This window comes from Somniosus microcephalus, chromosome 20 (genome assembly GCF_052327205.1).
Source record: "Somniosus microcephalus isolate GS21.2 chromosome 20, FLI_Smic_1.0, whole genome shotgun sequence".
NCBI lineage: Eukaryota > Metazoa > Chordata > Chondrichthyes > Squaliformes > Somniosidae > Somniosus > Somniosus microcephalus.
Genome location: NC_141006.1, coordinates 71,906,577 through 71,930,612, shown reverse-complemented (window position 1 = coordinate 71,930,612; position 24,036 = coordinate 71,906,577). Strand labels below are relative to the sequence as shown.

General features: G+C 44.6%; 1 protein-coding gene across 1 annotated transcript in view; it reads left to right on the top strand.

The window, feature by feature from the left end:
* The first annotated feature begins 18,229 nt into the window (after positions 1-18,229).
* Positions 18,230-24,036, top strand: part of myom3 (myomesin 3) — a 125,270-nt gene continuing 119,463 nt past the window's right edge. Inside the window, exons 1-2 of the mRNA XM_085962979.1 lie at positions 18,230-18,372; positions 20,507-20,661. Of these exons, the coding sequence (XP_085819105.1) occupies positions 20,537-20,661 (125 nt within the window). The 5' untranslated portion in view covers positions 18,230-18,372; positions 20,507-20,536. The remainder of the gene's footprint in view (positions 18,373-20,506; positions 20,662-24,036) is intronic.

Genomic DNA, 24,036 nt, shown 5'->3' with positions numbered 1-24,036 from the left:
GTCCGCCGCCAACTGGTTGTCCCCAGCGCCCGGTTGCCCCTGTCGGGAAAGGGAACAAGGAACTCAATCAGCTGTTCTCGCGCTTCAGAATAAACCGAAAGCCAGCGGTCGTCGCCCGAGGGTAAAGCTTACCCCTCCCGCCAGAGGAAGAAACGTGGGAAGCCGCCAGTTAGGCGGGGAAGAAGACAAGCGCGGGAAACCGCCATTCTCGGAGGCGAGGAAGAAGACAAGCGCGGGAAACCGCCATTCTTGGAGGCGGGGAAGAAGATAAGCGCGGGAAAATGCCATTTAAAAAAAAAAGTTAAAGAAAAATTCGTTGTTGTTTCTCAGAAAGATTGTGAAGATGCCTAAGCGTGGTAACATCAACGATTTCGATTCCGATGTGGAAGATTGGGCCACGTATGTAGAACGCATCGAGATATATTGTAAGGCCAATAAAATAGCAAATGATGATAAAGCTCTAACCTTACTAAATTCAATGGGTGCGAAGACATACGGGCTATTGAAGCATCTTCTATCACCAGCTAAACCGGCGGATCAGACTTTTGCTAATATTGTTGCTGTCCTGAAGGATCATTTGAACCCCACACCGCTGATGTTAGCGGAACGATTCAAATTTTATGCGAGAACGCAACTGAAAGAGGAAAGCAACACGGAGTACTTGGTTGAACTGCGTAGACTAGCGAAATACTGTCAGTTTGGGGAAAATCTGACAGAGGCATTGAGAGACAAGTTCGTGTGTGGGTTGTCAAAGGAAGGAACACAAAAGTGACTGCTCGAAGAGAACGATCTTACACTTGATAAGGCTGTCCTTATTGCAGCATCGCACGAAGCCGCAGCGAGAGGCACTGCGGAAATGCAGCTGAAGGCAGCGGTACTCAGCGTGGATCAAATGACTTCGGGTACAACGAAATGTTATCATTGTGGGAAGACAACACACGACCAGAACCAATGCTGGTTTAAAAACCAGGAATGTAGAAAATGTGGCAAGCTTGGTCACATAGCTAAAGTATGCTGGTCAGGAAAGAAGACCAGCAACAAAAAAAAGTCACCGCCGGAAAAGTACAGCAAGGTACACAAGGTGGCTGAGAAGAGTTCGGATGAACAGAATTCGGATTCAGACTCCAACAGCAAGGAACTGGGTAGTCTGAGAATTCACAATATGAGTAAGGAAGCTGACTGACAAACTATCTGGGTCACACTGCAGATAGCAGGAGTCCATGTGAAAATGGACTTGGACACCGGAGCGGCGTTGACGGCCATGAATAAACAAGATTACAAAAAGTTATTCAAACATATTCCCCTACGGGACACGAAGATAGTATTGCAGACATACACGGGGCAAAAAGTATACCCCATCGGAAAGATAAAAGTCAAGGTGATACACAAGGGCAAAGAACACCAAGGAATGGAATTATATGTACTACCTGAGGGAGGTCCACCACTTCTGGGACGGGAGTGGATCAGGAAAATAAATATGGACTGGCACTCCCTAAAAGCAATAACGGTAGATTCCGGAAAGAAAAATGTCAAACCTGCACGATTGTCCAGAATACTGGATGAGGGCATATGCAACAGTGACAGGGACAAAGCAGAGAGTGAGAACTCGGTGAAGACAATCAGCTCAGACTCTGGAACTGATGATGGTAAGACCAGCCCATGTGCAAAAGACAAGTCTAAAATGGACTTGCAGACTAATGATGGAAAAACGAAGGAGTGCATAAATGTTTCAGAAGAGAGCAAAGTATCAGAACAGATTTCCACCGAACAACAACAACACAGGTTGACAGAGAATTCTGAGTCTGTCCAGTCTTCAGACATGCACATTTCTGAGGAACACCGGGCTCGAACTCAACTCCATTTCAAACTACAACAGCAATTAGAACAAATGATTCGCCATCTTGAGCAAGAGATGAATGCAACGAAAAAGTTCTTTGACACAGAGTGGGAGAATCTGGAAAGACAACAGAAGCAGCTGATGGAGAAAATGGAGCAGGAGCACACAAACCGTCTGCGCGAGGAGGCCAAACGAATCAAAGCTGATTCGGTTTCTGAAGGTGCGTGCTCTAATCTGCTGGAGCAAGATGTTCAGCAACTGAAGGCGCTTGTTAGCAGGTTGCAGGCAGAAAAGGCTGATTTGGTTGCCATGAATTCTGAGCACCTACTGAAGTTGGGTGCAGCATCACCGGACGATTCATTTGTTGAAATTCGAATGGCGGAGGCTGCGGATGATGGCAAATTAAAAGCAGCGAAGGAGCCCCAGTGCAAGGTTACAAACAGCCCTGCAGCCTATACGTCAAAAACACATGACGACGATACTGGGAAACATCTGATGTCAGAAGAGTTAACGGTCAGCCAACTCCTTCATATGCTGAGGGACAAGACTCTGAAATGGGAAAAACTTGAACACGAGCTTCAATCTTCAAAGGGAAGGGGTTCGGAGCTCTCAAAAGTTATTGAAATAGCTGAGGTTGCAACACAGACTGAGAAGATTGCAACAGAGCAGCCCTTGGATGCCAAGAGTACGCTGACTCATGGCAATGTAGAACAACAGAATGCTGAAACAGCTGCTCCAGTAGAGGGATTGAATAGTCCGATCAATCAATCTCCGAATGAAGTCGAAGTATTGAAATCACAAATGATGTCATTAGTAAAAGACTTGCAGGAAGCCCAGAAAAAGCTGGATGAAGCTGAACGCATGAAGAAGTCTCTTCAGGAGAGATGTCTGGATTTGGAACAAAAGCTGGCTAACGTCCAGCTGGGCATGGAGGAAATAGAGGACCCTCTCGCTGGCCTAGCTCAGGACGACACCGATTATTACCACTACCTGGACGACACCGAATATTACCATGACCTGTTCTGCCCAGCTTGTGGGGAAGTCTTCCAAAGTAAAAAAACCATGAAGAATCACGAAAAGTCTAAGAAACACCGGGAGATGGTGGCGCTGATACGGCAACAGGAGGAAGAGGAGGAGGAACTGTGCATGCAGCTGGGAGTGGAGCCCAGAGAGTCTCCAAGAAGCAGAAAAGGAAAAGACGAAGCAGAAGATGATGACCCATCTGAACCATTATCACCTCTACCAGGTCACGCACGTGGTCCCTCCGAACTGAGTCAAATCAGTTTGGAAGTAGGAAAACTTCCCAAGGTACTCGAGCCTTTAGAAGTCAGCAAGGCTGTTTCTGAAGTTACGGAAGTTCAAGCTGTTAAGTCCAGTGAAGGACTATTGGATGAGTCACCTCAGCAACGTGAACCTACTACACCACCGAGAACTACTACACCACCGAGGCGTTATCCCGACCGAGTCAGGAAGCGCAGGAGGCGCCTCCGCAGAGACTGAATCTGTGAACTGTTTCCCGCAGAGACTACATCTGTGAACTGTTTTTACATGAAGTTGAATATATGTTTTGATGTTATGTTTAATGGGGAATAGGTATATTGTAAGCTAAAAAGGGAGGATTGTAGTGTATGTAACCATCCACCTTTAAGAGAACTATTTTAGGGGTTGCACTACTTTATCTTGGCTGCTGTATACTGTAATACCGGCGGTGACCACACCGGTATATAAGTGCTGTGTAATGATTTATTGGGCAGTTCCGCCCTGACCTTCGAATAGTAAAGTCCTGTTAAAGTTTACTCCTGTGGTCTGTGTAGTAATTCGCAATATAACACACAGACTTTACAGTACTGCTTGTGGTAGCTGGTGTTGTCAATGTTGCTGATGTTGTCTGCTGCTTATCCAGTTCAGGTGAAGGTCTGATGTGGAGTCTGTTCCGTCTGTATTGGTTACCAGGTTCAGTCTCTACGAAGTAGGATCTTGGAGTATCAGCTTTTCCAATGACCTTGGCTGGATTCCAGGTTTTCAACACCAGGTCTTGCACATGCACTGATTGTCCATTCAGCAATTCTGGTAGCGTCTTTGCATGTTTATCGTAATGTTTGCTTCCTACGATTTGTGCTTCTGCCAGCTTTTGTCTGAAGTCCTCCTGGTCCTGGGGAGGATGTATTTTTGCTGGTAGCGTAGTCTTAAACTTCCTCCCATTCAGCAATTCTGCAGGTGATTTCATGTCTGCTTTCAGTGGTGTTGATCTGAGTGATAGGAGGGCAAGGTCTTGGTCTTCCCCCATCTCACTACTTTTGATGAGAGTTCTCTTGACAGTCTGGATCTGTCTTTCGATGAACCCGTGTCCCCTTGGGAAATGTGGGGATGAGGTTACTATTTTGAACCCATACTTTTCTGCCAGAGCTCTGAATTCACTCGATGTGAACTGGGTTCCATTGTCACAGATGACCTTTTCCGGGATTCCTTGTTCAACAAACAAGCTCTTTGCAATCCTGGTGGTAGTTGTGGCTCTCAAGTCTTTCATCCTTCTCACAAAAGGAAACTTGGAATAGTAATCTGCCACTATGAGATACCATTCTTGATTGCACATGAAGAGATCTGCCCCAACAGTGTGCCATGGTCTTGACGGTATTTCACTAGGTATCATCTCTTTCTGTTGTGCATTTCTGTATTTCTGGCATATACCACATGCAGAGACCATCTGTTTGATATTTTTGTACATGCCTATCCAGTATACAGCTGATCTGGCTCTCAGCTTGCATTTCTCCATTCCCATGTGGCCTTCATGTATGAGATGGAGAAGTTGTGTCTGCATCGTCTTTGGCACGATGATCCTCGATCCAGCAAGGAGAATACCGTCTTCTACTGCAATATCGTCTTTAATCGTCCAGTATTGACGAATTGTCGCCTGTACCTGCTGGATTCTCTCCGGCCACCCCTGTATTACTTGTTGTGTGAGTAGTTGCAACTCCTCATCTTTGCTAGTCTCATCTCTGATTTGACTGAGCTTTGTAGGGGTAACATTCACTAGGTGGTGGATTTTTACTGTTAGGCCCTCCACCTCGTGTTTCTCATATGGTGACAATCGAGACAACGCATCTGCTAGCACCATTTCCTTTCCTGGCTTATATTTAAGCGTGAAGTCATAGCTTTGGATCCTTAGAAGTAGTCTTTGCAGTCTTGCAGGCGCTTTGCACAGATTCTTCTTATAGATCTGTTCTAGTGGACGATGGTCACTCTCTATTGTAAATCGCCTGCCATATAGGTATGTATGGAATTTCTCGCATCCGTACTGTTAAGTCCGTGAATGATTGAGACACGGACTAGCAGGAGAGAAAACAAAACGATCTTTACTGGTGGAAGGCATAAACGAATCTAACCAACAGAGGCTCTCTAGCGCCTTTTATACAGGGGTGGTCACTGCCGGTATTGCAGCCTGAGACCAGTTATTCTCTTAAAGGTACATACACAACAATTCCTCCCCTTTTAGATAAACAGTACATAACATTCATTTAACACTAATGATAACGAATTACAATCACAATTACTGTTGCTAGATACATTGGTTAAGTTTAAGCAATTATAAGTTCAGTCTTTGAGGAGGCTTCCTGATTCTGTCTGGATAACGCCTCTTTGGAGTATCAGGTTCTTCTGGCAATGTTGAGTCGAAATCAATGTCGTTGTTTGGTTCATCTGCTTCCAATATTACCGGTTCTGCGGTAGCTGCAATTGGAACGTCGATTTCATTACCAGGTGTATCAGATCGTGGTGTGGAGTTGACGTTTTCCAGTGACTCTAGAATCTGGTCAGCATGGCATCTTACAATGCTCTCCCCAACGTCCACGGTATACATGAGAGGTCCTTGTCGTGTACAAATCGTTCCTGGCTGCCATTTCTCAGTGCGGTAGTCCCGGGCCAAAACTGGTTGACCTATCTTAAAGCTTCTGGTCGGCCTTTCATTCATATTCTGAAACTGCCTGTTCTCCACATCTCTTCGGACGTTTGGCTTAACCAAATCCAAGTGGCATCGTAGTCTTCGATTGAAGAACATCATGGCTGGAGTTTGGTTGGTAACTGCATGTGTCGCATTCCGGTAGGCAAACAAGAAGTTGTCCACCTTGTGTTGTAGGGGTATATCTTCATTACACATTGCCTTGATAGCCTTCTTGAATGTTTGGACAAACCTCTCGACCAATCCATTAGTGGCTGGATGATATGGGGCAGATGTGTAATGCTTAACACCATTGTTCTTTAAGAACCTCCGGAACTCTTCAGACACAAACTGTGGTCCATTGTCAGAGCAAATCTGTTCAGGCAGCCCATTCCTGGCGAATATGGTTCGTAAAACTGCGATAGTTTTTTCCGTGGTGGTTGAGGACATTTTTATTACCTCTGGCCACTTTGAATGTGCATCCACCGCAATTAAAAACATCGAGTCCATGAAGGGACCAGCAAAATCAATGTGCACCCTTTGCCATGGAGATGAGGGCCACTCCCATGGATGCAGAGGAGCTTGTGGTGGGGCGTTTTGGACCTTCTGGCATCCTGCACAGCTCTTGGTCATCTCTTCGATTTCTCTATCGATTCCCGGCCACCACACAAACGCTCTGGCTAAGCTCTTCATTTTTACCCCACCCAGATGACCCTCATGAAGCTCATTGAGCACTCTATCCGTCAACTTTGGTGGAATTACTACTCTGGATCCACACATCAAGGTTCCTCTGCACACTGACAGCTGTTCTCTTCTTGACGAAAATGCTGGCAGCAGTGGTTCGCCATGTGCTGGCCATCCCTTCACCGTTAAATCATAGACCCGTGATAGTGTCGGGTCATTCCGTGTTTCCTTTTCTATGTTTGCATTCGTCACAGGGAGACATTCGACTATGGTCGAGTGGAATACCTCCATTGGATCCACTGCAAGGTCTTCTTCTTCCACCGTCGGCAACGGTAGACGTGACAATCCATCAGCATTTCCATGCTGTTTAGTTCCCCTGTACTCGATGTCATATTGGTGTGCCCCTAGGAAAAGGGACCATCTCTGCAGCCGTTGTGCTGTCATTATCGGTACGCCCTTCTGAGGGTTGAAAATGGAGACAAGAGGTTGATGATCGGTTAGTAGAGTAAATTTTTGACCGTGCAGATAGTGATTGAACTTCTTCACCCCCCACACTAGGCTGAGGGCCTCTCTGTCAATCTGGGCGTAGTTACGCTCGGCAGAAGTTAACGAGCGTGACGCAAAAGCTATCGGCCTCTCCAAACCATGAAGGAATTTATGTGACAGTACCGCCCCAATGCCATAGGGAGACGCATCACACGCCAGCCTGATTGGCAGTGCTGGGTTGTAGTGAGCCAATACTTCCTTCGAAGTGATTAAGTCCTTACTCTTCTGAAAAGCACGTTTACAATCATCGCTCCATTTCCATGCTACCCCCGTTCGTAGCAGGGCGTTCAGTGGATGCAGAATTGTCGACAAATTTGGCAAAAACTTATTATAGTAATTCACCAACCCGAGGAATGACCTCAGTTGCAACACATTTTCAGGCGCTGGGGCCTTAACAACCGCTTCAATTTTGTCAGGGATCAATCACGTGGCCACAATACGATAGCTTTTCCTTAAAAAATTCGCACTTGGGGCGGTTGGCTCGCAGCCCATGTTCCCGTAGTCTAGTGAGCACCTGTTCTAGGTTGTTAAGGTGTTCACTGTCATCTTCACCTGTTACAAGGATGTCGTCCAAGTAACACTGAGTCCCCGGAATCCCTTGCAGGACTTGTTCCATCGCTCTTTGCCATATCGCCGGAGCCGATGCTACTCCGAATACCAATCGATGATATTGGTAAAGACCTTTGTGAGTGTTTATCGTAAGATACTTCCTAGAGGACTCTTCAACCTCCATCTGCAAATATGCTTGTGCTAGGTCAATTTTTGTAAAACGCTTCCCTCCAGACAGTGAGGCGAAGATGTCTTCTATCCTTGGAAGAGGATATTGTACTGTGAAGGACTGGGTTCACCGTCACCTTGAAATCCCCACAGATGCGAATCTTCCTTGGCTCCCCAGACTTATTGCTTAACGTTTTTTTCATGACAGGAACGATGGGTGTCGCCCACTCGCTCCAGTCGACCTTAGACAACACGCCCGCCTTCTCCAGATTCTCCAGCTCTGCCTCGACGGCTGGACAAATTGCATATGGTACCGGTCTCGCTTTGAAAAACTTGGGAACTGCATTCTCTTCTATTTTTAACGAGGCGGTTACGCCTTTAAGCGTGCCCAGTTCTTGTTGAAATACCTCTTTGGCGTTAGCTAAGATTGTTGACAATCGTCCAGGAGTGACGTCTTCATCTTTTTTACCGTCCACCGTTATTGCATGAATGGAATGCCAATCTAAGTTTATCTTCCTGATCCATTCCCGTCCCAATAATGGTGGTCCACCATTTGGCAGTATGTAGAGATACAATTTCCGTATTTTCTTGCCATTGTATTCGACAGGCACCCTTATTTTTCCTCTGGGGTATAATTTTTGCCCCGTATACGTCGTCAAGACGATGGATGTCTCTCTCAAGGGTATGTGTGAAAATAGCCGCTCATAGTCTCGTCGATTCATGACGGTTAGCGCTGATCCTGTATCCAATTCCATTTTAACTTGGGACCCTGCTATCGTGAGGGTGACCCAAATGGTTCGGTGATCCTCTTTTGTGATTACATTGTGAAGTTTGAGACAGCTTAATCTCCTGTTCTCGGATTCACTATCGCTCATCTGGTCTTCGGAACTACTGTCCGTCATCTTTTGTACTTTCTTGTACGGTTCCTTAGTAGCCTTTTTGTTGTCGCTGGTCTTCTTCCCAGACCTACAAACTCGTGCAATGTGTCCAATCTTCCCGCATTGTCTGCATATTTGTCTTTGGACCAGCAGTCCTTCTGGTCATGGTTAGTTCTGCCGCAGTGATAACATTTTGCAAATCCCTGTGTCATTTCGTGGGTGCCGTATTCCTGTGGTTTTTGTTGAATTTCTGCAGCTCCCCTGGCTGCTGCTTCATACGATACTGCCACGCTGAAAGCCTTATCTAGCGTCAGCTCTTTTTCTGCGAGTAACTTCTTCTGTGTTCCTTCACTCAGGAGTCCACAGACAAATTTGTCCCGTAGGGTATCTGCCAGTCCTGCTCCGAATTGGCAGTGCTTTGATAGCTTGCGTAGTTCCGTAAGATACTCAGCATTGCTCTCATCTTTGTGCTGAGTTCTCCTGTGGAAGTTAAATTTTTCTGCTATCAACAGCGGTGCAGGGTTTAAGTGCTCCTGTAGAACAGCAACAATTTTGTTAAAACTCTTCGCCTTCGGTTTGGCTGGAGTAATCAGACCCCGCAATAGGCCGTACGTTCTAGCGCCCATTACGTTTAGCAATATTGATGCCTTTTTCCCCTCCGCTATTTCATTTGCCTCGAAATATACCTCGACTCTTTCCACATACGTGGTCCAGTCCTCTAATGTATTATCAAAAACAGTGATACAGCCAGTCTTCAGCATCTTGCAAATCTAAAATGGCACCTCCCGCGCTTTGCCTTCTTCTCTGATTTAACAAAATGGCGCCTCCCGCGCTTTTCCTTCTTCCCCCGCTGTTGTTAGCGCTGCTTTCCACGGTTTCTTGCGCGTATTCTTTTTCTTTTATTATTTTCCCATCGTGGAGCGGACCCTCTGGAACACTTCACTCCCTCTTCTGAGGTCCGAACGCTGCCCAGCTTCGAAACACCGGCCGTGCCCTGTATGCTCCACCCTCTCTCTCTCTCCTTGCTTCCCGACTCGCTGCCCGGCCCCGTTGCAGCCCAGGAAGGATCAGAGCACTACCTGCCACCAGCCTGATTAGCTGGGAAACCATGGACTGAGGAACCCAGCCTGGCTCTGGAAAGTCGCTCCTGCAAAGCCTTGAACCCGATGATTGACGGTCAACGCCCGTTCCTCGAGTTTCAATGGGCTCTATTTTTTTTTTTTTCTTCTTCCGACCTTCAACGTCGTCGGAGCTGCTGCTGAGTTGCAGGTAAGTTCTTTCTACCTCGTCGCCAGTGTTAAGTCCGTGAATGATTGAGACACGGACTAGCAGGAGAGAAAACAAAACGATCTTTACTGGTGGAAGGCATAAACGAATCTAACCAACAGAGGCTCTCTAGCGCCTTTTATACAGGGGTGGTCACTGCCGGTATTGCAGTCTGAGACCAGTTATTCTCTTAAAGGTACATACACAACACGTACACTACTGCTAGTAGTTCTCTTTCTATGTTGGCATATCTCGTCTCGGCTGACGTCAAGGCCTTTGATGCGAAAGCTATCGGCTTTCCTTCCTGCACCAGAGCTGCCCCTAGTCCTCTGGTAGAAGCGTCTACTTGCAGAGTGACTGGTTTTCTTCTGTCATAATATGACAGACTTGTTTCTTTGCACAACAGTTCTTTAAGTTGTTTGAAATTCCTTTCATGTGATTCAGACCACTGGTATTCGGCATCTTCTTTCAATAGCTCTCTGAGATTTGTTGTATGTTCCGACATGTGTGGGATGAAAGAACTCATGTATTGGACCAAGCCGAGGTAACTCCTCAGCTCTTTCTTGTCTTTGGGTGGTTTCATTTCAGCAATCACCGCAATCTTCTCTGGATTTGGCTTGACTCCCTCTGGTGTATAAATCATACCAAAGAATTGGCATTCCTTGACTTTAACTATGCACTTATCTGCATTTAACTTGATGCCAGCCTTCCTGGTACTCTCCATGGCCTCATGTAGGTGCATGTCATGGTCTCTTTCATCTGTTCCATAGATCTGAATATCATCAGCTATTCCTATAGCTCCTTCACAGCCTCTGTATGTCTCGTCTATTTTCTGTTGAAAGATATCTTGACTGACCTTTAGCCCGAATGGTAGCCGCAGGAATTTGTAACACCCAAATGGTGTGTTGAATGTTGTCAGTGTTGTTGATTCCTCATCCAACTTCACGTTCCAATATCCATTTCTGGCATCTAGTTTTGAGAAAACCTTGGCTCCTGCCAGTGATGGCGTAATCTCCTCTAGCGTTGGGGTGGGATAGTGGTCCCTCTTTATTGCCTGGTTTAGATCTTTGGGGTCCAAACATATTCTGAGACACCCGTTTGGCTTTTCTCGTACCACAATTGAGTTTACCCAGTCTGTGGGTTCAGTGACCTTTACGATCACGCCCTTTTCTTCCACCTCCTTTATCTCTCTTTCAAGCTTTGTCTTCAGCTCGATGGGTACTTTTCGTGGAGCATGTATAACGGGCTTTACCTCTGGATCGATGATGATGTGGTATTGGAAATCTCCGAAACATCCCACTGTATCATCGAAACATTCCGGATACATGTCTATCAAGTCTTTTTTACTCTTGATTTGTGGGCGGTTCTCCAGTGGGGTGTTGCTGTCTATCTTCAGTGGCGTTTCTGTCAGCTCGTGATGCACTGAGATCAATCTCAACTTCTCGCAGCTGTTTAATCCCAGGCTCGCTGGCCCCTCAGTGTCGGTGACATAGAACATGCAGTTGATGTTCTTTCTTTTATGTGTCCCTTTGATAAAGGTTATTCCAAGTTGTTTAATCTCACTCCCCCCGTATGCTGTCAGTGTGACATTACTTGCCTTTAAACAACCATTTTTCGGGTAGCCATCTTCTCTCAGGTTTTCGGGAAAGATCTGCTGGTACAGTTTCAATGGGAGAATGTTGCTCTGAGCCCCTGTGTCCAGCTTCAACTTTAAGTTGATGGTTGTGGGTCGACCTTTAACTTTTTTTTGATTTGGATGATGGCGTGCAATTCTCTCCTCAGAGTATTTTCCGCTCTGGACATCTCGTGAAGCTGTATCTTTATGGTTTCGATGTTTAGTGCATTGTCGTGATCATCATCATTATCCTGCTCATCCATGGCATGGATATTGTGTTTCTTTCTCTGGTTCTGCTGCCCGCCTTTGTTTTTGATGTATGTTCCTTCTTTCTTCGTTCTACACCTCTTTTCCCAGTGGTTTAGTTTGCCACATGCATTGCAGCTTGTTCCATATGCTGGACATTTCCTCTTGTCTGTGTAATCGTGCGGTCTTCCACAATTTCTGTACATGTTTCCCCCGTTGTCATGTGCATGTCTTTGTGTGTTGTACTTTTCTCTCACTGCATCCACTCTGTTGTCCGTCTCAGAAGCCGTCCGCATGTCAGCCGTTTGAGAAATCAGCGTTTTCATTTGCTGCTTCATGGCTTCATGAGCTCTTGCAGTATCTATAGCCTCTGTTTTTCTGAGGTTTTCTTTTCCTATCAGGGCTTTTTGTACCTCTACATGCGCTGACCCCCATATTAGCTGGTCCACAAGCCTTTCCTCCATTTCCTTAAATTTACACTTGCTGGCTTCATTTCTCAGCCTTGTCAGGAAATTTTCAGCTGTTTCACCGGGTTCCTGTCTTAGACTCTGGAATTTGTATCTGTGCATACGGTGATTGGATTTAGGCTCTAGATGGTTGCTGAATTTATCAAAAATTGTCGCAGGGTTTTCCTTTTCCTCTTCAGTCAAACTCCAGCTATTATACAAATCTAGACCTTTTTCTCCTGTCCACAACAGAATGTAACTAACCTTTTCCTCATTGGTAGCACCCTTCAGGAAACTTTTGAATGTAAGCTCACATTTCTGTTTGAACTTGCGGAATGCTTCTACTATATCATCGGCTTCCCAGTTCATGAGGGGTTGCATTTGCACAGTCAGTGCAGCAGCAGCCGTCATTTTAGTTTCCCGTACGATTCACTCTCAATCACTGCAGACACCGGCACTCACAATCAGCTCATAAAATCACTTTTCATCTTATTCGTAGTTCGTATAGCACAATTTTGTACTCACTTATACCGCTGCCACCATGTCGTGTCTCCTTGTGTTCTTATTCTATATATATTACAGACACTTTTGGTTCATTTTAGTTTGCTGTATTCTTGCTTTGTTACAGTGCTGCCACATGGTGCGGAGTGATACAAGATGTCCGACACTGCACTGTGCACTGCCCGTGCACAGTGTGCCACATAGCAATATAACTACACCATACCAAAGTAGTTCCATACCAAAGTAGTTCCATTTAATGATGTGATACTATAACAAAGTAACAGGGCCGTAGTACAAAAAAATGTTAAGATGTCTAAAAATGTTAAAAAGACAAATCTAAAGGCACTGTATCTGAACAAAGCATTCATTATAAGGTAGACTAATTAACAGTGCAAATAGATGTAAACAGATATGATATAATTGCGATTACGGACACATGGCTGCAGGATGACCAAGGCTGGGAGCTGTATATCTAAGGATATTCGATATTTAGGAAGGACAGGCAAAAAGGAAAAGGTGGGGTGGCGTTGTTCGTAAAAGATGAAATCAGAACAATAGTAAGAAAGGATATTGGCTCAGAAAATCAAGATGTAGAATCAGTTTGGGTGGAGCTAAGAAGCACCAAGGGGCAGAAAACTTTGGTGGGAGTTGTCTATAGGCCTCCAAACAGTAGTGGTAATGTAGGGGATGGCATCAAACAGGAAATTAGAGATGCATGTAACAAGGGTACTACAGTAATCATGGGTGACTTTAATCTACATATAGACTGGCCAAACCAAATTAGCAATAATACTGTGGAGGATGAATTCCTGGAGCCAACTAGGGAACAGGCGATCCTAGATTGGGTATTGTGCAATGAGAAGGGGTTAATTAATAGACTTGTTGTGCGGGGTCCTTTAGGGAAGAGTGACCATAACATGATAGAATTCTTCATTAAGATGGAAAGTGAAGTAGTCCAATCCGAAACTAGGGTCCTAAATCTAAACTACGAAGGTATGAGGAGTGAGTTGACTATGAGAGATTGGGGAGCTTCATTAAAAGGCATGATGGTGGATAGGCAATGGCTAATATTTAAGGAATGAATGCATGAATTGCAACAGTTATACATTCCTTTCTGGCGCAAAAACACAAAAGGAAAAGCGGCCCAACCATGGTTAACAAAAGCAATTAAGGATAGTATTAGATCCAAAGAGGAGTCATATAAAGTTGCCAGAAAAAGCAGCAAGCCTGAGGATTGGGAGCGGTTTAGAATTCAGCAAAAAAGGACTTAGCGATTGATTAAGGGGGAGGGATAGAGTATGAGAGTAAACTTGCAAGGAACATGTAAAAGCTTCTACAAGTATGCAGACTGTAAAAGCTTCTACAAGTATGTAAAAAGAAAAAGATTAGTTAAGACAAATGTAGGTCCCTTACAGTCAGAAACAGAAGAATTTATAATGGGGAACAAGGAAATAGCAGAGCAATTAAACAAATACTTTGGTTCTGTCTTCACGGAAGAGGACACAAATAACTTCCATAAATGCTAGGGAACTAAGGGTCTAGTGAGAAGGAGGAATTAAAGGAAATTAGTATTAGTAAAAAAATAGTGCTGGAGAAATTAATCGGACTGAAAGCCGATAAATCCCCAGGGCCTGATAATCTGCATCCCAGAGTACTAAAAGAGGTAACCATGGAAATAGTGCATGCATTAGTTGTCATCTTCCAAAACTCTATAGATTATGGAACAGTTCCTGCAGATTGGAAGGTGGCAAATGTAACCCCAGTATTTAAAAAAGGAGGGAGAGAGAAAACAGGGAACTACAGACTGGTTAGCCTAACATCAGTAGTAGGGAAAATGCTAGAGTCTATTATAAAGGATGTGATAACAGGACACTTAGAAAATATCAACGGGATTAGACAAAGTCAACATGGATTTATGAAAGGGAAATCGTGTTTGACAAACCTATTGGAGCTTTTTGAGGATGTAATTGGTAGAATAGATAAGGGAGAACCAGTGGATGTGGTGTATTTGGATTTTCAGAAGGCCTTTGATAAAGTCCCACATAAGAAGTTAGTGTGCAAAATTAAAGCACATGGGATTGGGGGTAATATACTGGCATGGATTGAAAATTGGTTAGCAGACAGGAAACAGAGAGTAGGAATAAATGGGTCTTTTTCAGGGTGGTGGGCGGTGACTAGTGGGGTACCGCAGGGATCAGTGCTTGGGCCCCAGCTATTCACAATATATATCAATGATTTGGATGAGGGAACCAAATGTAATATTTCCAAGTTTTCTGACGACACGAAGCTAGGTGGGATTTTGAGTTGTGAGGAGGATGCAAAGAGGCTTCAAGTTGAGTGAGTGGGCAAATACATGGCAGATGCAGTATAACGTGGATAAATGTGAAGTTATCCACTTTGGTAGGAAAAACAGAAAGGTAGAGTATTATTTAAATGGTGATAGATTGGGAAATGTTGATGTACAAAAGGACCTGGGTGTCCTGTACACCAGTCACTGAAAACAAACATGCAGGTGCAGCAAGCAGTTAGGAAGGCAAATGGTATGTTGGCCTTCATTGCAAGAGGATTTGAGTACAGGAGCAAGGATGTCTTACTACAGTTATACAGGGTCTTGGTGAGACCACACCTGGAGTACTGTGTGCAGTTTTGGTCTCCTTACCTAAGAAAGGATATACTTGCCATAGAGGGAGTGCAGCAAAGGTTCACCAGACTGATTCCTGGGATGGCAGGATTGTCGTATGAGGAGAGATTGGGTCGACTAGGCCTGTATTCACTAGAGTTTAGAAGAATGAGAGTGGATCTCATTGAAACGTATAAAATTCTGACAGGGCTAGACAGACTGGATGCAGGGAGGATGTTTCCCCCTGGCTGGGGTGTCTCGAACGAGGGGTCACAGTCTCAGGATACGGGGTAGGACATTTAGGACTGAGATGATGAGAACTTTCTTCACTCAGAGGGTGGTGAACCTGTGGAATTCTCTACCACAGAAGGCTGTGGAGACCAAGTCACTGAATATATTTAAGAAGGAGATAGGCAGATTTCTAGACACAAAAGGTATCAAGGGGTATGGGGAGAGAGCAGGAATATGGTATTGAGATAGAGGATGAGCCATGATCGTATTGAATGGCGGAGCAGGCTCGAAGGGCCGAATGGCCTACTCCTGCTCCTATTTTTCTGTTTCTACACATGACAGATGCAATTTAACACAGAGAAGTGTAAAGTGATGCATTTTAATCTCAATTTCTTTAGTCATCCAGGGAACTCTAGCCTTGGATACCCTTTTTTTCCCCCTCGTGTGAATGTGTCTAGACTGTACCCGAACTAACTCTTCCTTGAAGGCCTCCCATTACTCATTTACCTGCTATTCTTTGACTCCAATCCACCTGGGCCAGATCCTTATTCAACTCACTAAAATTAGCCCTCTTCCAGTTGAATAACTTCACCTTTGATTATTTCTTGTCCCTTTCCATAACTACTCTGAACCGAATAATGTTGTGATCACTATTTCCCAAATGCTCTCCCGCTGAAACATGCTCCACTTCCCCCACTTCATTGCCCAGAACTAGATCCAGCACTGCTTCCTGCCTCAGTTCTGACGCAGGGTCCTCGACCTGAAACGCCTGTTTCTCTCTCCACAGACGCTGCCTGACTTGCTGAGTATTTCCAGCATTGTCTGTTTTTATTTCAGATTTCCAGCATCCGCAGTATTTTGCTTTTGTACTGCTTCCTTCCTCATTGAGCTGGAAATATACTGATCAAGAAAGTTCTTCTGTACGCATTTCAGGAATTTCTCCCCCTCCTTGCCCTTTACACTGTTCCCCATGCCCCCCAGTTTATATTAAGGTAATTGAAGTCCCCCGTTATCTTAGCTTTTAGACATTTGAGAAATTTGCTTTCAGATTTGTTCCTCTATCTCCTTCCACTATTTGGTGGTCTATCATATACACCCAGCAACGTAACAGTTCCTCTTCTGCTCCTTAACTCTAACCAAATAGATTCTGTCTTTGAACCCTCCAGTGCATCATCCCTTTTCAGGGCTGTTACAGCATCTTTGATCAATACTTGGATCTTGGATTCTCAATAGAAGAACATTTATGAATGCAACTACTTGACAGCAATATCAGGAGCACACGTTCAGCCCACAGTTGGTTCACTGTAATGATAGGAGCTTGACTTCTACAAATCTAGCAGAAAAAGCATGTTGAGACTGATTAATTACGTGATTCATTTCATTTGTTTGCAACTACTGTGATAAGGAGATTAGGAAAAGGGAAGGGTGGAGTTGGCCAAGTTATGTTGTGCCTGATTCATTGCAAAAGATGTTTTTTTTACATCAAAACTCTAATTTACAAGAGGTTACCAGTCCAAACATGTTTCGTTCATTAGTTTTCTCTGCCATTCTCTTAAAATTCTTTTGATAATTAGTTGTTTTTTATCCATTCCACATGCTCTGGGTTCCTTGCCAAGTGGAGGTGGAGTTTAGAAGCGTCACGTATGGAGAATTCAATTCAGTGGTACACAACTTACACACCATGGTAACAGGATCAGCTTACATCGTCTGTTCCTGAGTTCTGAAAATCAGGTGAATTACTGTCGGAATGCACTAAACGGAGGCCAAACATCCAGTGGGCTCATGCATTCACATCAGAAAGAAAGACTTGCATTTATATAGCACCTTTCATGACCTCAGGATGTCCCAACGCGCTTTGCAGCCAATGAAGTATTTTTAGAGTGTAGTCACTGTTGTAATGTAGGAAACACGGCAACTAATTTGCGCACAGCAATGTGATAACGACCAGATAATCTGTTTCAGTGATGTTGATTGAGGGATAAATATTGGCCAGGACACTGGGGATAACTCCCCTGCTCTTTTCGAAATAGTGACATGGGATCTTTTACGTCCACCTGAGAGAGCAGACAGGGCCTCGGTTTAACGTCTCATCTGAAAGACGGCACCTCCGACAGTGAAGCACTCCCTCAGCACTGCGCTGGAGTGTCAGCCTGAATCACAATATATTTCATGCCAATTAATGGGAGCGTTCATTTAAACGCTCCATTTGTTCTGCCAACAGTTCTAAAATAATTCTAAAATGGGAAGGACTGGATGAAGGGTGCATTGCTTACCTTACAGGACACTGCCACCTTTTGGGAATGGAATTTAAGACGATTTTCACTTTGAAAAGTTGAATTTACAGACAGAAACCTCTGCACAGTGTTTATTACTATTGAAAGTAAGACGACTCTGATGATTTATTGCAGACACTCGGCACATAATCCTGTCTGCATTTGTGTTTCATTGTGGCAGGCTTATTTTGGGTTTAACAAAATGAGACGGAGGCAAATATCCCTGAAAAATAATCATTGTATTTACTGCAAGCGCTGGACACAATGGACTGACGTGCGGTGCTGCATTTTGCTGCGATATATATGTCCACCTCTACGTTCATGAACAAGTAAAATGAACAATTGACATATTTTCTATATTTATTCAGGTGATTAATAAAGCTGCTATAAATAACTCGCTCAAAAGGTCACTAATGGGCAGCAGCAGCAGCATATTCTTCCACCGCTAGTCATTCCTTTTGTTGTCAGCTGGCAAGCGGCTGCTAACTTTTGTCCTTTAGATCTCCTCTGGACGCCCACTTATTCATCGCAGCTTCTGAATCTGGATAATCTGATTTTAACGTCAGCTTTTCACATTGGTGAGTATTTACCTTTTTGAACTGGATCTCTGATACAATGAGTGGCTGCTCAACAGAATTAAAACCAGGATTGTACTGTAATTGGATAATGTCCTTCCAGCACGGTGCATGTAATCCCCAAGATAGTGCCACAGATGCGGCTGTAGGCATGTCTTTTATAACGCTGCACTTGTATTTAATTTGAGTGCTCTGATGAAGAATTCAACTCTGTCTCGATGTTTAATCAGAATCAATATTTAGCGTTTTATAAAACTGTAGTTGAGGTGAGGCTGTTGCTGCACACAAGAGGGTGAAGTTCAACTTCGAAAAGGTAAATCGGGCTGGGTATATAATCGGGTTGGGCTGATCCGTTACTGCCCGTTTTGCGACCCCCCGCCCCCGACCTCCCCATCGAAGTTGTATTTTACCCCCAAGGAAATTTATTGATACAGCTTGCCAGCTTAAACTGAAAGGGGCCGATTTTAACTTGAGGGAATCCGCATTAATGGGGCGGTAAATGTCTCAAAACGGGGTCACTAGACCACAGCCCCATCGACGCTAACGCTCCGGGTGTAATTCGAGGTTCGATGATGTAGGTACGACCCTGATTGCAATTTGTAGGGACACCGGTGGAGTGTCATAAGAACATAAGAAATAGGAGCAGGAGTCGGCCATTCGGCCCCTCGAGCCTGCTCCGCCATTTAATGAGATCGTGGCTGATCTTCTGCCTCAACTCCATTCACCGGCCCTATCGCCATATCCCTTGATGCCCTTACTAGTCAGAAATCTATCGACTTCTGTTTATGAGTATCCCCAGTGACTCAGCCTCCACAGCCCTCTGGGGTAGAGAATTCCAAAGATTCACAACCCTCTGTGTGAAGAAATCTCTTCTCATCTCAGTCCTGAATGGCCGACCCTTCATCTTGAGGCACCACAGTATTCTATCTTTTAAAGATTGTTCTAAAACAATTAGAATTGATACAGAAATTCTGTCATCTTTATTGTGTTTTACTGGTTGCCTTTGAGGTTGGTAATCTTATTACAGAATGACTGAAGCTCAAGTCCATAGCCCACGCCCAATCTTTGGACCTATCTGGTTTGTATGACTAGATGTTGCACCACATTATAGATTTGCTAAGGCGTGACTCGTGTTTGTGTGTATATAATAAATGTATGTCTTTATGAATTAAATAATTTCGGGCAATAGCTTTCCAAACTCTCTAGTTTGTTAAAACAACCTCTGGAGAATTCCAATCCAGCCATGTTTCATTTTCTCATCTGTTTACACTTCCCCACAGTAATGAGCATTTTCTGACTGAGAATGTGGATAGGCTCTGAGTTGTTCTTGAACTGTGATGGTCACAAGGGCAGCTTTGAGTAACTCATCTAAATGTTCTCTTACTCCCTGCGTGAGTTGATCAAGCCTCTGCTGAACATCCAGATAAAGAAAGACTTGCATTTCTATAGCGCCTTTCACGACCACCGGACATCCCAAAGCTCTTTACAGCCAACAAAATACTTTTTGAAGTGTAGTCACTGTTGTAATGTAGGAAACGCGGCAGCCAATTTGCACACAGCAAGCTCCCACAAACAGCAACGTGATAATGACCAGATCATCTGTTTTAGTGATGTTGATTGAGGGATAAATATTGGCCAGGACACTGGGGAGAATTCCCCTGCTCTTCTTCAAAATAGTCCCATGGGATCTTTTACATTCACCTGAGGGGGGAGACGGGGCCTCGGCTTAACGACTCATCTGAAAGACGGCACCTCTGACAGTGTAGCACTCCCTCAGCACTGCACTGGAGTGTCAGCCTAGAATTTTGTGCTCAAATCCTTGGAGTGGGACTTGAACCCACAACCTACTGACTGAGAGACAAGAGTGCTACCCACTGAGCCACAGCTGACACGGCAAAGTTTTTCATAGTCGGCAGGGTTACGAACCTGCACAGGGAGACCCCAGTGGATTTTCTAGTCCATCGCCTTAACCACTCAGCCACAGAGATGGCCTGGTAAAGATTGTAACCTTGCCATGTGGGGAATCCCAGGTGCGAATCCACGTCCTACTCACCTGCTGCCAGCCAACTACACAATAACCTCCAATTACGTGTGTTCACCCAACTGGCAAAAGTCCATCTTGTTGTTTATGTTCCAGAAAACGTAAAGCTAACGTTCGCCTCAAGACATGGCAACCAAATTTCTGCATCTTAATCCGAATAAGCCTGAGCATTTTGATCGTTCTTCTCATGGGCTGAAATCGAGTGTGAAGAAAAGTCCAGCTGAGAAGAAGATTGCAATTCACGCACTCAGGTGAGCCCAGGGTTGGAGATTATGGGCTTTGTACGAATTTTACTTTAGTAATTCATGCAGACAAATTGGTTAAGGTTCTCAGTTTTAGTTGCTATGGTGTCATTTAACTGACTTTGAATATTGGTGTTAGCTATTAATTACTAATAAATATTTTCAATTTTTTGCTTAAAAAACCTGATGATTTGCATCTTTTATCTACAGAATGTTATAATTATGATATTTTATTGTCTTCTGATAATTGTGCAAACAGAAAATGTATTTTATTTATTATTTTACAAAAAAAATTCCCCAGACGTCTCTTCTACACTAAGGAACTTTCCCTCTCGACTGTCAAAGACAATGGGCCGGATTTTGCGGTCCCTGCCAAACGCTACATTAGCACCCGCCCAGAGACTTTCTGTGGGCTTTTGCGCTGGAAGTTCCCGTCAACCAACTATCCAAAAATCGCCGCGCCCTCTACAGGACATCTGGTACCTGAGTGAATGGGGCAAGCAACTGTGTGTCTCCTTAGCCAATCAGATTGAAGAACACGTTAATGAGCAGCGCAGAGTCTGAACCAGGAAGTGACTGTTAGAATATTGAAATCAATGTCAAATCAAGTACAGAAAGCGAAATAAAGAGATAGAAAGAAAGATTGGATTAAGAGAGAGAAATGGAAGGGATAGAAAGAAAAAAAGTTTTAAAAATATTTACATTTTTTAATTGTTTTAAATCTCCAACAATAATTCAATTCTGAAGGAATGAGACTCCACACTTGTTAAAGTTAATTTTCAGCGCCAGAGAGGTTGTTTGGCAGAAATTAAGACTTATCACCAATGTTCCCTGTAACTTGCGCTGCTGCACGGCTGCGCAGTGCTCCAGGGAACCCGTGCAGCCAGCTTGCCGGCTTTTCAACACAAAAAACGTGCATGCGCAGTATATTGAATAGCTCACGCAGACCCTGCACCGGGCCAAACACAATTAGAGGGAACATTGCTGATCACACCATGAAAAATTTACTTGCACTGGAATGGACAAGCCCTAACTTTTGCCGACAAGTTTAGCGTGTATATATCGGGCAGGTAAAGCAACTTCACATTTCAATGGCAAGCCTCTCCGCGAGATAACATTCTCGCGCAGCTTCTGGAGGAGCAGGGCATCTCGGACAGCAACTTCCTGATTTACGCATTTAACTGCGCGTGTGCGGTCGCTGGAAGCTGCTCTCTGACGTACGCCTTAATAACGATGAGCGCAGTTAGCCTCACCATTATTTCTACTGCAAAATCTGGCCCAATGTTGTGCCTCGCTGCATCTGCTGGGAAATGTTGTGACAGCAGCAACAAATGCTCTCGCTCCACTTTTCTCTACTTCCTTTCCCTTGGCCTTGTGTGATGCCTGGTGACTTGGCCGAAATCGTCAACTTGTTGATAGAATCTGATAATAGTTTATTTGATAATGTTCTTGAATTTCCATTTTACACCCCGCCTGGTTTTACTTTTGGGCAGCTGATTTGATGCTGTCAGTTTCTCACGGGAGTGGTTCGGTTAAAATTACCCCCTATGTTCTCTACAAAGACATAATGACCTTAGCTGTTCGCTTCTTTGTGTGACCTGGATAAGCATCAGACTGGAAACTGAGCCAAAAAGCCAAATCAAGACTATATTCTTATCCCTACAAAAGAAATAATTTCTTACGATAGAAACCCAGTATGCATTTTCTTAAGGGACCTTCTTTGTTCCCAGCCTGTGGCTTTCCTTTATATGGTGACACAAATGGATAACTAGACACTGGACCTTTAGAACAAAGTGAGCCTGGAATGGAGTGAGTTCTGAATGAATATGCACATGTTGTTGTCTCACACACTGGCTTTGCTCAGGAGTAGAATCTACACTGTGGATGGTTTGACTGTAGAATTAGCACATTGCAATCATAGTCTTTCTCTCTCGAGCCCTTCTGCTATGCCAGCTGTGCCTATCCTGTCAGCGGCATATAACACAGCGAGGACTTAATGTGACTGCAGTGGCGTCTTTGTTACAGAGTGCGAACTTCTGTGCTACACTCTCGTGTTGGGTGTAGCAGGGATGTTAGGAAGGGATAATTCAGAACTAAAGGAGAAGAGGTTACGAGACTAATTTAATACACTGGGGTTTGCAATGAACCAAAGTGGCACTTGAGCTTAGGGCAGCCCTGCAGCTTTCTGGACAGACTGAACAGTTGTTCCTATTTTCTCAGCTGTGCCCAATAAAGGTTCGAAAGTGTCTAATTTTCTATTTCTAAACTCTTTGCCTGCCGACTAATCTCAAATGAATCTAAAACATGTTCTACTCTGTAGCTAATATTGGAACTATACCAAGCTTTGCATAATTCGCAATATATCATCTTTCCCTGGGGATTCTGTGACTCGTTGGAATGTTTTTTTGCTGTAGATTCATGTCAGTTGAGGTCAGTGTCAGCAATGCCTTGAGTAGACAGGAAGTTAGCAATCTGCAATTTGTACACACACCCGGCTGACCCCATGCCTTTTCGCTTCCAACCCCGTCCCAGTATTCCTGGGATTCAAACAGAGACACCTACCTTGTCGGCCTCACTGAATGTGCTGCTTCTTATCCTCTAGATCAGCACAAATAAAACAAGATGGTGTCACCAGCAGGCAAACAAATGAATCTCTGAATATTTTTTATTCATTCACGGGATGTGGGCGTCGCTGGCAAGGCCAGCATTTATTGCCCATCCCTAATTGCCCCTTGAGACGGTGGTGGTGAGCCGCCTTCTTGAATCGCTGCAGTCCGTGTGGTGAAGGTGCTCCCACAGTGCTGTTAGGGAGGGAGTGCCAGGATTTTGACCCAGCGACGATGAAGGAACGGCCGATATATTTCCAAGTCATGATGGTGTGTGACTTGGAGGGGAACTTAGAGGTGGTGGTGTTCCCATGCACCTGCTGCCCTTGCCCTTCTAGGTGGTAGAGGTCGCGGGTTTGGGAGGTGCTGTCGAAGAAGCCTTGGCGAGTTGCTGCAGTGCATCTTGTAGATGGTACATATGGCAGCCACGGTAGACCGGTGGTGGAGGGAGTGAATGTTTAAGGTGGTGGATGGGGTGCAGATCAAGCAGGCTGCTTTGTCCTGGATGGTGTCGAGCTTCTTGAGTGTTGTTGAAGTTGCACTCATCCAGGCAAGTGGAGAGTATTCCATCAGACTCCTGACTTCTGCCTTGTAGGTGGTGGAAAGGCTTTGGGGAGTCAGGAGGTGAGACATCGCCACAGAATTCCCAGCCCCTGATCTGCTCTTGTAGCCACAGTATTTATGTGGCTGGTCCAGTTAATCCCTTTGATTGTATTTCCTGCCATTGCCAAGATGACGTTGCATACATCAATTACCCCTTCCTCTCTCTTAGGCAGTC